Here is a 12,536-nt window from a genome sequence, read left to right as displayed (position 1 = left end):
TGATAATCTGTGGAAAAGTTGCTTGACCTCTGTGGCTCATCACTGAATGTGTTGGGTATTTCTTGGGCTTAAGATTCTGGGTGAGAAGGGGATTAGGATAATTTATGTTATTATATTCTCAGTGCAAGGGCTATCACAGGTCTGGGCTAGCCACTTCTCTGCTCTTGACAACTAAATTAAAAACATGTGCAGCTGATGTGACCCTGGATGATTGATCATTCTCCCTCGTGTCTAACATCTCTTTCCTAGCTGGAACCTTAAATCCTTACACTCCTGTCTCAGAGGGTGAGATGTGTTTTCCTCTTTTTAATGGCCAACGGAGATTTGGAATTTCAGCATTACTCGGGGAAGGATCTCACCTTGCCCTCGGCCAGACTTTACACCTGCCCTGGTATGCATGTTTCCAGAGTTGCAGACATACTGTAGCTCAGCTTCTACCTGTCTCACTCGCTCTTAAAAATGGACATGCTAGCAGTGGTCCCCCGAGCTGTAGCATCTGGTGCTCTGGGAATGCAGGGATGGTAAACCTCCAAATCCCCTGGATGCTGATCCTCCATGATAAGGTAACTTGCTTCAAGGTGTTGTTTATCACTTCAGACAGCCTCAAGATGCTTTCCTACTTAGAGCTTTCCTGAACATATCTTTGACATATAGGGTTCTAAATTACAAATCAGTCAGTTATGGCACCTAATAATATATGGAATACCAAAGGTTCATCAAATGCACTTGTTAGGAATTTAAACTTTTCTGCAATCATGTTTACATATACTGTCTGTAGAAGATGTGTATGTGAGGCTAGTTCTTACCATGTGCTGGGTCAGGCGGGCCAAACTCCAGGTTGTACCTCAGGACGTAAAAGTTATCCCACACATAGAGCTGGTTATCTCTGGGATTATAATCCACAGCTGCAATGTACTGGTACTGATTGGGAAAGTGGATATCAACAAATTCCCCATGATTCTGTTTGGTGTTATAAATGTAATCTATCAGACTTTTGCTGACCTCGCTTTCATTGTCTTCATAGGTGGAGCGCACAACGTACAATACTCCACAAACCATGAAGGCATTGGAGGCTGAGCGCTTATCATACGCAGTTTCCCATGTAGCCTCAAACCGAAGTGTGTACGGGTTCAATTGACTGATAACCATCATGCCATTGTTCTGCTCAGTGGCGTAGATCACCCAAAGCCCGTTCTCGTCTACCGCCAGGTCGATGTCTGTTTTGCCTCCCCACTTGTAGGGGGACGTGTCGTGGTAGTTGGCGTTATTGATAATGGCCTCGCCACTTTTGATGCGAGTCCTCAGGTCAAACTTCACAATATTGCGCGTGCGCTCCTTGTTGAAAAACACGGCCCCGTCGTAGACCACAAATCCAGTCCCGTCCACCCGGTGAGGCAGCTTGTAGGTGATGGTCTGCCGGGCGTTTTGGACGTCATCCAGGGAGGAATATTCGATTAATGTGTCTGTCCTATATGGAGTCCAAGGCATGAAGTAGATTTTGTCGCCAGCTTGAAGAGGGTCTTTGCACCAGGCCCCAGCTTGTTGCTCCACCTCAAACCGAAAGGAAGGGTCACCGACAGCTTTCAGAGTCCCAGGACAAAGAAAAACTAGCAATGGGAGAAGAGTAAAATGAGAAACAGGTACAGGTTAAAAGTTGAAACATGAAACTAGGATTTATAATCACAACATGTTCTCTGGCATCAATTTCTTTTACACAATTTCTAATAAAAGTATGAACAAATCTTTATGGGCATTATGCACAATTACTATAACAATTTTAGTCATGTGCACAAAAAGAAAACAAAATTCAAAAGTTATCAAGCAAATTATTAAATTGTAATATAAAGTTTGAAACATTAAAGGCTGGCCTCAAATATTTACTGCTGACTAGAACATAGAAAGGGAAGGGGGTCGAGTAGAAACATAATCTAATAAAAAACTGGTCCTGTAAACAACAACAAAACTAAAGAAAACTAAACAAAAGAAGTCACTTGGCAATAGATGGTAGAGGTTATGACAGAGCAGGAGTCAGCCGAGTCTGCAAAAGTGTGTGTGAGTAGGCGTGTACTTGGACTGTCCTCGAGTACACCACCCCATTACACCAGAAATGTTTGTCTTTACAAAGTGGTGCAGATATCACAATCATTACATTTTAAGATACTTTAACTAAGGGTTTGTTGAGGTGTTTTGGTTGTTGCTTCGAGGTATAAGAGGCATAAGAATCAACAGACAAAAGAGAAGCAAGTGGTCAAGATGAAAGTAATGTTGGAGGAAGAGTGAGAAGGGGGAGCTTGGAGAAAAAGGGGAGAGTAGAATGCAATAGCTTGAAAAGGGGCCCAAAAAACACTGTTACCATAGCATGCTATGGGAAGGGGTTTGGAAGCCAGGCAATATGAGATTCTGCTGAGTAGCAAAAGCACACAAGGAGAATGAGAAGAGGATGTCCCTAAGGACTGCAGCCAATACACCCCCATTTACATCTTTTGGGCTGCATGTGTGCCATTTCTTTTATGGCCAGCTTCACTACTTCCCTTACAGCTCTTCTCTGGCCATTAACATTACAGCTGGAGAAAGGGGGGAAGGGGCGGGGAATTCTGAAAGGAAACATCTGCAATGTGTTTGTAGAGGCCACCATGAGAAAATAGGTAATTTACAACCAGATGCCACAAAACAAGGAGCTAGGGTTTTGATCATGTCTGTTATTTACCTTTTTGCTCCACTTCTATTTTAAGCGTTGGAAGAGAGAATGAAAGGGGTGCAAGGGGAAAAAAGAGATTAATATGAATTAACTGTCATTGCTATGATTACATATGCAGCAACATGTTATGAGACATGGAAATAGATGGGTACACCTATTAGAAGCAGGAAAGTTGTGAGAAAGATGGCACACAGCTGTCAAAGTCCTGTTGTAAAAAAAGAGGTTAGACTCTCACAAACAAAAATGGTCTGATCACAGTTGCTGTGTTTGTGAACAGTTGTCAGATTGGTTTATTGTGGTGGATGGATTTTAACAAAACTAGACTGCATGTATTAGTTTTGTGCTGTCCTTGATGTCAACTTCCATTTTGCTTCTACATATAACATAATATATTTCAGTAAAACTACTCAAGAGAAACAGTGCTGAACACAACAAAAGCTGTCTCTTTTTATGCACGAAAAAGGGCAAAAGCAAACTTCATTGGTTTGCACCAATGAATACAACAGATTTTCAAGGTAAGTTGTTGGAAGGCCAAACTGAAGTAGAACCGTACTTTGGTTCCTTTAATCCACCCACCACCACAAACCACAAAAAGTAGTTCTTTTTTATTAAGTTGTTTTTCTTGTACAAAGACGGGTGACAAATCAAAGTAAAGAATAAATAAATAACAGACCAACTGACTGAAGCAACATACATAGACAGATGGATTAAGCAGTTAACAGTTAATTATGGTTTAAAACATTTATACAAATGGCAAGCCATATCAGCCGTCTCAATTTGGTAAAGAGATGTGGGAAGGAAAATATCTAAAATAAATTAAAATTTTGTTGCTAACGTACCTTGCAGTGTTTTCATCTAATGTTTTTGCATGTTTATGTGAGATGCACAAAAACAGAGCTTAATTTTGAACTAAAATGGAAAAGATGTATGTTTTCAAGATTTATCACAAATTAAAAGCCTGATCTACATTTAAAATCCCCCCCTTTAGTCTGATACCATTAAATAAAATACATCTCTACTAATTGCCTTCTTAAGTCTAGAGTCTCCCTGTGTGTCATTTAATTTTAGTGCTAATATAGCTGATCTATGAAGGCCTTACAGGTTTGTTAGAGAACAACAATGAACAAACAGCATCATTAAAACCAAGGGACACAGCAGACAAGTCAGGGATAAAATTATGAAGAAGTTAAAGTTAGGCTTAAAACAATATCTCAAGCTTCGAACATACAATGAGATGGCCATATACCTAAATTGACAAGTTGGGTAAGGAGAGAATTAGTCAGAGAAGAACCAAAAAGACAACTTTGGAGAAACTCCATAAGTCCACACAGCTCAGGTGGAAGAATCTGTTGATGGGACAACTATTAGTCACTCTCTCCACAAATTTGGTCCTTGTGGAAGAGTGCCAAGAAGCAGGACATGATTGAAAAAAAGCCATGAAAAGTCCAGTTATCAGTTTGCATCAAACCATGAAGGGGACACAGCAAGAAGTGCTGTGGTCAGGTAAAACAAAAAATAAGATCCATCCAACTTGCAAAGCGCTACATGGAGTGAACATTATCCCCCTTAACATCCCTTCCCCAAGGTAAATGGTCGGCTGCATCATGAGGGAGAAAGCTTTTCTTCAGCAGATACAGGGAAGCTGGCAAAAGATATGAAAATGGATGGACTGTGCAAAGTATTGACTTGGGGGACTAAATCCAAATGCCTGTCTCGCTCATTTTCCTTTCGCTTCAGTTATTCACTACCCTGTTGTATTGTTAAAGTTCAAGGGTTTTGAAAAATTTTCCAAAGCCCCATAATGCACAGATTCTGACTCACTGTGAAGTTTTGTAGGTCCTTCAGTAAAGATAATTCTCAGGCTGATTATTAGCAAATTATATTAACAAATATTGCTAGGCTGCATAGGGGGCTGTCAAGTATAAAAGTAATGGAAGTATCATCATACTATGTAGTATGGAGACAGCATCATAAAAAAAATAAAAAATGGAATGGAAATACTGCCCATTTCTCAATGGCAATCATAGTACATTCAATAGATATTCAACACTGATAAACTGAAAGGGACAAACACTTTTGGCGCTAAAACTAATCTCTTAAGTTTTTTGGGGGAAAAAACCCCCCAAAACATTTGACACTATAAACTCTGAACCTTTGTTTATATAGATATTGTGCACTAGAAACAAAATGTCTAAACTGTAAAGGGTAATTAAAACTGGCCAAAAATAATAACTGGAAGCACATTCAGTCATATGGTTTATGATAACAGATTGTGTTTTTTCTAATGTGTTTTTGTGGCTGGTAATTGGAATTTGTGTTGCTGTTAAGAAGCAATTTCCAATTTTTAGTCAATGTGCCACACACTAAAATAATACCATTCAAAGACTCTTACTTGACAAAATTACCATGCCTAATTAGTTGTTAATGCTAATGTTGTTACTTTTTTTTGAAAATTAAGACTGCAAACTCAATAAGATTAAAGCAAAAATTAGATGAAAGAGCTGTACAAAAATGTAAGCACAATTACAAGGTTAATTTCACTATTTTCCCCCCAAATGATTTCTTTCTTAGTCCAAGATTTTTTACGAAAATATACCAAGATCGAGAGTGTTTACTTTCTTCATAAAAAGATAAGAGAATCTTTAATGAAAAGAAATACACAAACTATCTAAATCAGATTAATGCTTTTTAGCACCACATCATCTAATGAAATATGGTTTATTCAGATTTGTCCAGTCAATGCCTGAGGTACTTGAGCTGTGTATTAGATGTTTTATGACTTAAGACTTTATCAAGGCACTTGGGCTTTCCTTTCATTTGCCACCTGTCTGGAATGACTTGACAAAAATGTCTTTAATAATAAAACCATCTATAACTACATAAAGAACAGATGAGAAATCACATAAATTATTTGAACAAATCACATAAATACTGCATGCAAAACTAGAACTTCCACCTATGAGAAAGTTCACAATATAAGTAATGTCTGACTTTTTTATCTTTGCACTGATTTCAAAAATGATCAGTGAGGGAAATTAGTGGAAATAGAAAAATAAGGAAAAAAAACAGAAACCTTAGTTAGCAGATATGTTACGTGTTAGTAATATATGGCAAAAACTTAGTAATATTTGAATAGAAGAAACTCAAAAGCCATAAGTGATGAAAAGTACACACTTTATAAAATGACTAAAAACAAAAACATTTTTGGCAATGTTGAACATTAAGTCAGATGAAACATTTCCTGTTTTAGGTCAGCCAGGATTACTAATGGATTCCCCTTTACTAAATACCAGAATAATGAGAGATTGCTAAAGAGTTTTTTTTTTAAATTTTCTTCAGATTCAGAGGTTTAAATGAATAGGATTGATTTTAATAATTAATAACTAGGGTAAAATATTTTGGGTCTCCTTCCATAGGCTCCTCACCATAGCTTATTGGAATTATAGTCCATTCCTGTACTGACTTGCAGGCCGCCTTGGTTGTGCACAACGTTTTAGCTTTGTACACATGTAACTAAAAACAGGGCTTTATGATGGCGTGTCCAAAGCACTGACTTTGTTCTTCACAGAGAACTTTGAAAATAATTTGGCAGTACGATTAGGGTCATTGTAAATTTGGGAGACCAAGCTTCAAATTTCTGTGTTATGTCTTGAGTCTTTGAGTCAATATTTCCACAAAATCTTTCCACCAGTCCCTCCTGTGGTTTGTTTGCTACAACCTGATGCTACCAGTCCTGTTCTTCAGTTGAGTTGGTGTTATGCAGCTTCCAAGTTTCTCTTTTTTTCCCCTCTAAATGCAATGATGGTTATTATTGCCAAGCAGATTTATTTTCATCAGGCCACAAAGCATACCTTTAAAAATTATGGTATTTTTCCCTGTATGCATTTGAAGATTGTAATTTGGCTTTTTATGTTGTTTTGTATGGTTTTCTTCACTTAGTGACCATCTAGCCTCTGTCAGTACAGCATACCTTTATGTGTGAATAATTATACTGTCTTACCCAGCTTCTGACTCTGTCCAACATTTTCACAGAGTCTTTTGCTTTTTGTTCTGGGGTTGATACAAACATTTAAAAAGAAAAAAAAATAGATTTGCATCTCTGGGACAAAAATCCATCTCCTCTTTGAAAGATATAATGGCTGAACATTTCCATGCTATTTACACCTGTGTGTTTTTTGTTTGTTTTCTATTGAACAGAGAAAAATTGGCATAGCAAATCTCATTGCATCTGTACTTCTCAATATAAAGTTCTACAAATTCTGAAAAAAATCTCATTATTTTGACATTTTTGAACTAAATAGTAATTAGTAATTATAACTAAATTAAAACAGGAAAAGCTTAGTCAAATATAATCACCTATAAAAAATGTTTTGCTTTTTATGAAGTATATGTGGCGAGATAGTTTCACCTGTATGTCAGTCACCACAATTCAATGACATTGAATTGTCATGAGGATAACAATCAACTTGTGCTAAAACATTTTCATTTAATGTGGGTGGTGTTGTTGTAAAATATAGTTTTAAACTATGCTAATTATAATAAACTGAGAATATTTCCCCAACTCTGAAGGCAGTGTCCTATCCCAGAAAGATAATCCTCTTTCAAACTAAAAAGTGCTTAGGAACAGATAAAAACAACCCAACAGGGAATGCAAAAATGTTGATCCTACTTCTTTAGATTCTGTGTATCTGTGGAATGCTAAGGAACAAGTCTGATCCACTGACACAGCAACATACAACACACAGAAACGTAAGGAAAGACATAAATGCAATAAAGACTCAACATTTACTCTGTAACATGAGGAAGGTTATTCAAAAGATATGTGTGAAACATTTCCCAGATTAAACTGAAGCCTAGGTTAGACAACGGATAGCTAAAGAAGGTTCAGTCTAAAATAACTTTTAGACTTGGAATGAGACGAAAGGGCTACATTTTGATATAAAACAGTGGAAGTGGGAAATAAAAATACAGTGTATGTGTTATACATTATCCTTTTTTTGATAGAATAAACTATGATAAATTTAAAGGATTACTATTTCAGTAATTGTAAAAAAAATTTACACTCTTCTAACAAGTAGGAAAATGTATAATAAGCAATGTCATTGGTGAGAACAAAATGATTTGGAATAAATGAACAAATAATTTCAGTGTTGATGTGTTTCTGCTGTGGGTTACAAGATAAGATAAACCCAGATAATTAGTGGTCTATCTACTTATGGAAAAAAAGTAAAAATTATTTTTTTCAACAAGATTTTATTGAAAAAGTTGCTTTTGGCCAACATCTGTTCTTCTGGCAGTACAGCTACTCAGTTGTAGTTTAGTGACTTTAACCACCTCTTTACCTTCCAAAACTTTATATGCTGCAATGAATAGTAGCAACATCTATATTATAGGAAGGGGGAACCTCGTGTTCTTCTTAATATGCATATTGCATAGAGTGGAACTGCTATTGTATTTGCAATATATTGTGCCACTCTTATTACTGGACCCTAAAAAATCTAAAAGAATTTTACTACACACAACTGAACACCAACAAACATAAAAAACAAGAGTACATTATATTTACATCAATTGACCAAAAACAGTGAGAGGTAGCAAAGCAAGTTAATAGTTTCTGCTCTGTGTGAAATTATAAGGCAGCTAAAGCATAAAATCAAACACGCCATCGGCAAAACTCTCCGCTTACAATAACAGTTTTTGTTTTGATATTTTGTTGGTTTGTAGCCAACAATGTAAATTCCAATAATCGAAATCTAAATAATGATTTCAGAGAAGTATCTGTCTGTTTTTTTTAGGGGGTTGGAGGATTATGCTTGTCTATCAACTGTTGGTTTTTGTTTTGTTTTGTTTATTTGCTTAAAAGGACATAAATCAGTTTTTCACCTTGGAATAATATAATTTTTCCTTATATTAGGAACATCTTTTTCTCAAAACTTATCTGTCAGAAATGCTTGTGTCTGACCTAGGCTTCAGTCACAAAAAGAATGGAACCTTGAGATGCATAACGGTCCGTAAATAAATGCACTCCATTCTGCAGAAGAAATTCAAGTGTGTTGTGCCCAACTAAGGGATCAAATATAGACAGGCGAGCAAGCAACTTAACAACAGTTGTCTGAAGCATCCACAGTTACAAAAAAGTAGGAGTAAAATTAAAGACACATAGCTGGACAGAGAAACATGGCCGAGGAAAATCTGGAAAGAAAATAACACATGAAGGAAGATCTGATGAGGTTAATAAAATGTAAAAATAGAAAGAACAATCAGTGTGATCAGAAATCGGAGAGCGAGGAGAGTAAGTCAGATACCCAAGAAGTTCCTGCAGATTGCACAGGGGGAAGGGAAGACAGTCAGTTTCATACAGCAACAGAACAAACACAAAACACATCTCAAAGCACATTAACCCAAAGACACTACACTGTTCCCAATGGATATTACACACTATTTCTTTAGTATTCCAAATTGAAATGACTTGACTACTTATGATCACTTTTAAACATATTTTGGTGTTGCATTTTGTTGTGATTTAACTTTAGCTACTCAAGTGATTAAATTAAATCAGAACATAATTTAAATCATACCAAAAAATGAAAATTAGGGGAACTAGGAGACTAAACAAAAATATTTAACAGAGACAAACAGGCATCACTGTCACATTTAGCTACTTACAGCTTTAGAAGCATTAGTAATCAAACATATTGATAATGATAGATGATTGTGCTTTCTGGCACAGCTCTACCAGACTACAAGGTAGAGCATGGGTGTATATCAGTAAATTTGACAATGTCAAAGTTAAGTTAGTTTTGTAATTCACTTCAAAAAGTGAAACTCCTGTATCATACCCAGATTATTTCAAAGTTTAGCTTGGTTAACTGATGATAATGGCATGTTGCTACAATGCAAAATAACAGTTTTGTAATATTACATAAGACCAACAAAAAGGCCAGCAGGCCATCACTAACACCCTCTCTAAGGTGGGTAAACCACAAAAGTTACCTGCCAAAGAAGATGGCTGTTTAGAGAGAGCTTTATTCAAGCCTATCATTGGCAAGTTGAGAGGAAGGAAAACTGTTATAAAACAAGGTGCAGAGGCCTTTCAGACAATTGTGCAGCAAGACCCATTCATGAATTTGGGGGAGAATCAAAAGGTGTGGACTGCAGCTGTAGTCAGAGCATCAAGAGGCAATAAATGAGGCACTTTATTGAGAAATCAGGGTCAGAAAGTCTGTAGGATAACCATTGAAGGGACATAATCCAAATTACTTCAGAGTCTGCTACGTTTCCAACATAAAAAGTTATTTGTGGAGACAAATATGATGTAGTGTTGGTATACAGTTTAATGAAGTCCAAAGTCAGCACAGCTATCTACTGGTAAAATTTTAGGGAGCTTTCTCTTGCTTCCCCCTGCTGACAACTTTATAGAGATGTCTAAATCTTTTTCAGTAGAATATTTTACCCGTCATCACTGCTAAAGGCACCAATGCCTGGTTTAATGGCCACTGCATCAATGGGCTTGACTAACCAGCAAACTGGCTCAACTTAAATGCCATAGAGCATTCACAGAATATTGTCAAGTAGAAGATGAGAGACATCAGATGCAACAATTCAGACAAGCTGGTGGTTGCTCTTAAAGACATTCTGGATCTCCTTAATACCTCAGCAATACCATAAGCTGATTACCACCAATCCTACCCACACTGATGTGGTAATTCATGCAAAGAAGCCCAAACCAAATATTGAGAGCATATTGTACAGCACATGGACATACTTTTCAGTTGGATGGCATTTCAACTTTAAAAATCCTTCATTCTTGGTCTTATGTAAAATTCAAACTGTTTGAAAGATAGAATTTTGTTTTTCATCAACACTTAGTCACCCTTGAAAATCGTCCCTCTGTGTGTAACACTATAATAAATATATATTTTGTTAACAATTTTCTTAATTATGACATGCACCTGTAGAAGAGGCAAAAACACATTGCAGAGAGAATTAATCATAAAAATCATCACAAATTTTATGTTGCCTTCTTCAAGCAATTACTGAACCCAATTGAGCAGGTGACACTGCGCCAAGTGAAAGCAAATATTTACATCCTCTGTTGGGAGTATGAAAATAACATTGCTAATGGTCCGTTTGTGGCAAGGACCAAATTCTTACACTAAAAGGACAAAAATAGTGGAAATGTAGTCAACTTGCAAAGTTCATTTGCAAATGAGTAAAAGTACAAATTTACTTGTGTGATTATATAAAGGCTTAAATAATAGGATGTTCAAATAAAATGTGCTATGCTGGTGGGGAAGCAGATTTTGATGTGTAGTAGTTACTGGTCAAAATGAGGACACTGTCTTTGCTCCCCATGTAGATCAGCTTAATGAGGATTTAATACCCTCTCTTGCAAAACATCTTGTGTCCTGGCAAATCCAGGGGAGCCTAAGCCCTTGGACCACTGAAATGTTTTTAATCACAAATCTTGGTATTTGGCATTTGATCTTTTTCATCTGAAAACTAGAAAACTGTAGCGGGGGCTTTGCCATCCTGTCTGAAAGCTGCTGTAAGAGTTTGCTATGGTGAGGAAAAGTTAATCTTCCCCTGTGATTGCTTCTCTCTGCATTAGTCTGACTACAAACTGATGTGTCGAATATTGATTATATTTCACAGAAAGAGACAGAGGATTGGTAAGTGGAAAGCAACAAAACAAGGAAGTCTACCAAACAAATCAAAAGCTATCATGGTTTACAGTGGGGCTTGAATGGGAAAGGCTGGACTGGACTCGGGTTTGTCTGCACTAGACTGGGAGAACACTAAAAACTTACCAGGGCAGTTGTGATAGGATACATTCTGTGCTCTTGATCCTATTCTGGTTGGACATGGACCTTGAGAAGCAAAAAGATATGGCTACAGACGTGCATAATTGGAATTTCTGAGAATGACGTGAATACCTGTATGTGTTTTACTAATCCACCTTATTCCTGCAAGGGGTACAGGTCATGTTGACCATTCATCTTTTTCATACATATGAGGTTTAGGCAATTTGTTTCTTTTAAAGATGTGAAATGGTGTCATCTACTATTGGACGTTTCCTACTGAGCAATCCTCAATAGTTTCTTACACACTTTAACAACTAAGTATTTCAAAGTAAGAAATGTTGGTGGTCTATTTATGTCTGCTGTAAGGGCGTATAGTTAAATGATTCCAATAAGTAAAATCTATACAGTATTGAGCATCTTTTCCATTCTATGGGTCAATTAGCCTAAATAGATCACAGCGAAAACAAGCTTACAGATTATTATTAACGATTAAATTAAATAACATGATATTTAAGCATTTTTATGTTTAAATTGACATAATTCCTGAAAAAAATTTACAAGTAAATGACACAATCCATTGTGGTTTTAAGTGAACATAATTGTTAGCTCACAGTTACAAAATGGAGGTGGGAAGGGACAAAAAAGCAACAAGTAGGTACAAAATTGGGGTAGGAAATGGTGAAGTGGCAAATTGACCTGGAACATCCTGGCGGTGCTATTGTAGGATTGATTCCGGATGCAACTTCTAGAAAAACAGAGGAAGTTACAGTAAAGCGCCCTGGTTGTGGAAGCTGACAGTATGTTGTGAGCTGTGAGGTTGAGGAAACTGGTTGCAGTTTCACTAATTATCTTTGTTTATAGGTTTCCATTTTTACACACTTGCTGTTGTCCCTGTGAAGATACAGTACTTGTTGCTGTTTGCCTTTAACTACACAAAACTTAACTTGTGCACCAATAATATGGTGTTGAACATGCAACAAAAGTGAAATGGAGTTGTTTCTGTAATCGGGTGTCTGGTTTTTACCAGCTCCCAA

General features: G+C 36.8%; 1 protein-coding gene across 50 annotated transcripts in view; it reads right to left on the bottom strand.

Annotated features, from left to right (window-relative positions):
- The window catches only part of adgrl2a (adhesion G protein-coupled receptor L2a), a 126,424-nt gene that overhangs the window by 53,829 nt on the left and 60,059 nt on the right, over positions 1–12,536 (bottom strand). For 37 of the 50 annotated variants that reach the window (XR_004340453.1, XM_032571977.1, XM_032571976.1 and 34 more), the window contains exons 5-7: positions 11,509–11,568; positions 2,708–2,722; positions 807–1,607 (exon numbers count right to left, since the gene is read on the bottom strand). Coding sequence is in view for 49 of the 50 variants with exons in the window: in XM_032571977.1 (XP_032427868.1) it covers positions 807–1,607; positions 2,708–2,722; positions 11,509–11,568 (876 nt within the window). In the remaining variant the exon portion in view is untranslated. The remainder of the gene's footprint in view (positions 1–806; positions 1,608–2,707; positions 2,723–11,508; positions 11,569–12,536) is intronic. The other 13 variants (XM_032571988.1, XM_032571987.1, XM_032571956.1 and 10 more) reach the window with 2 other exon arrangements.

This window comes from Xiphophorus hellerii, chromosome 9, assembly GCF_003331165.1.
Source record: "Xiphophorus hellerii strain 12219 chromosome 9, Xiphophorus_hellerii-4.1, whole genome shotgun sequence".
In the NCBI taxonomy this organism is placed as follows: Eukaryota; Metazoa; Chordata; class Actinopteri; order Cyprinodontiformes; family Poeciliidae; genus Xiphophorus; species Xiphophorus hellerii.
Note: the sequence above shows the minus strand (reverse complement) of the source record. Positions and strands in the feature narration are given on the sequence as shown.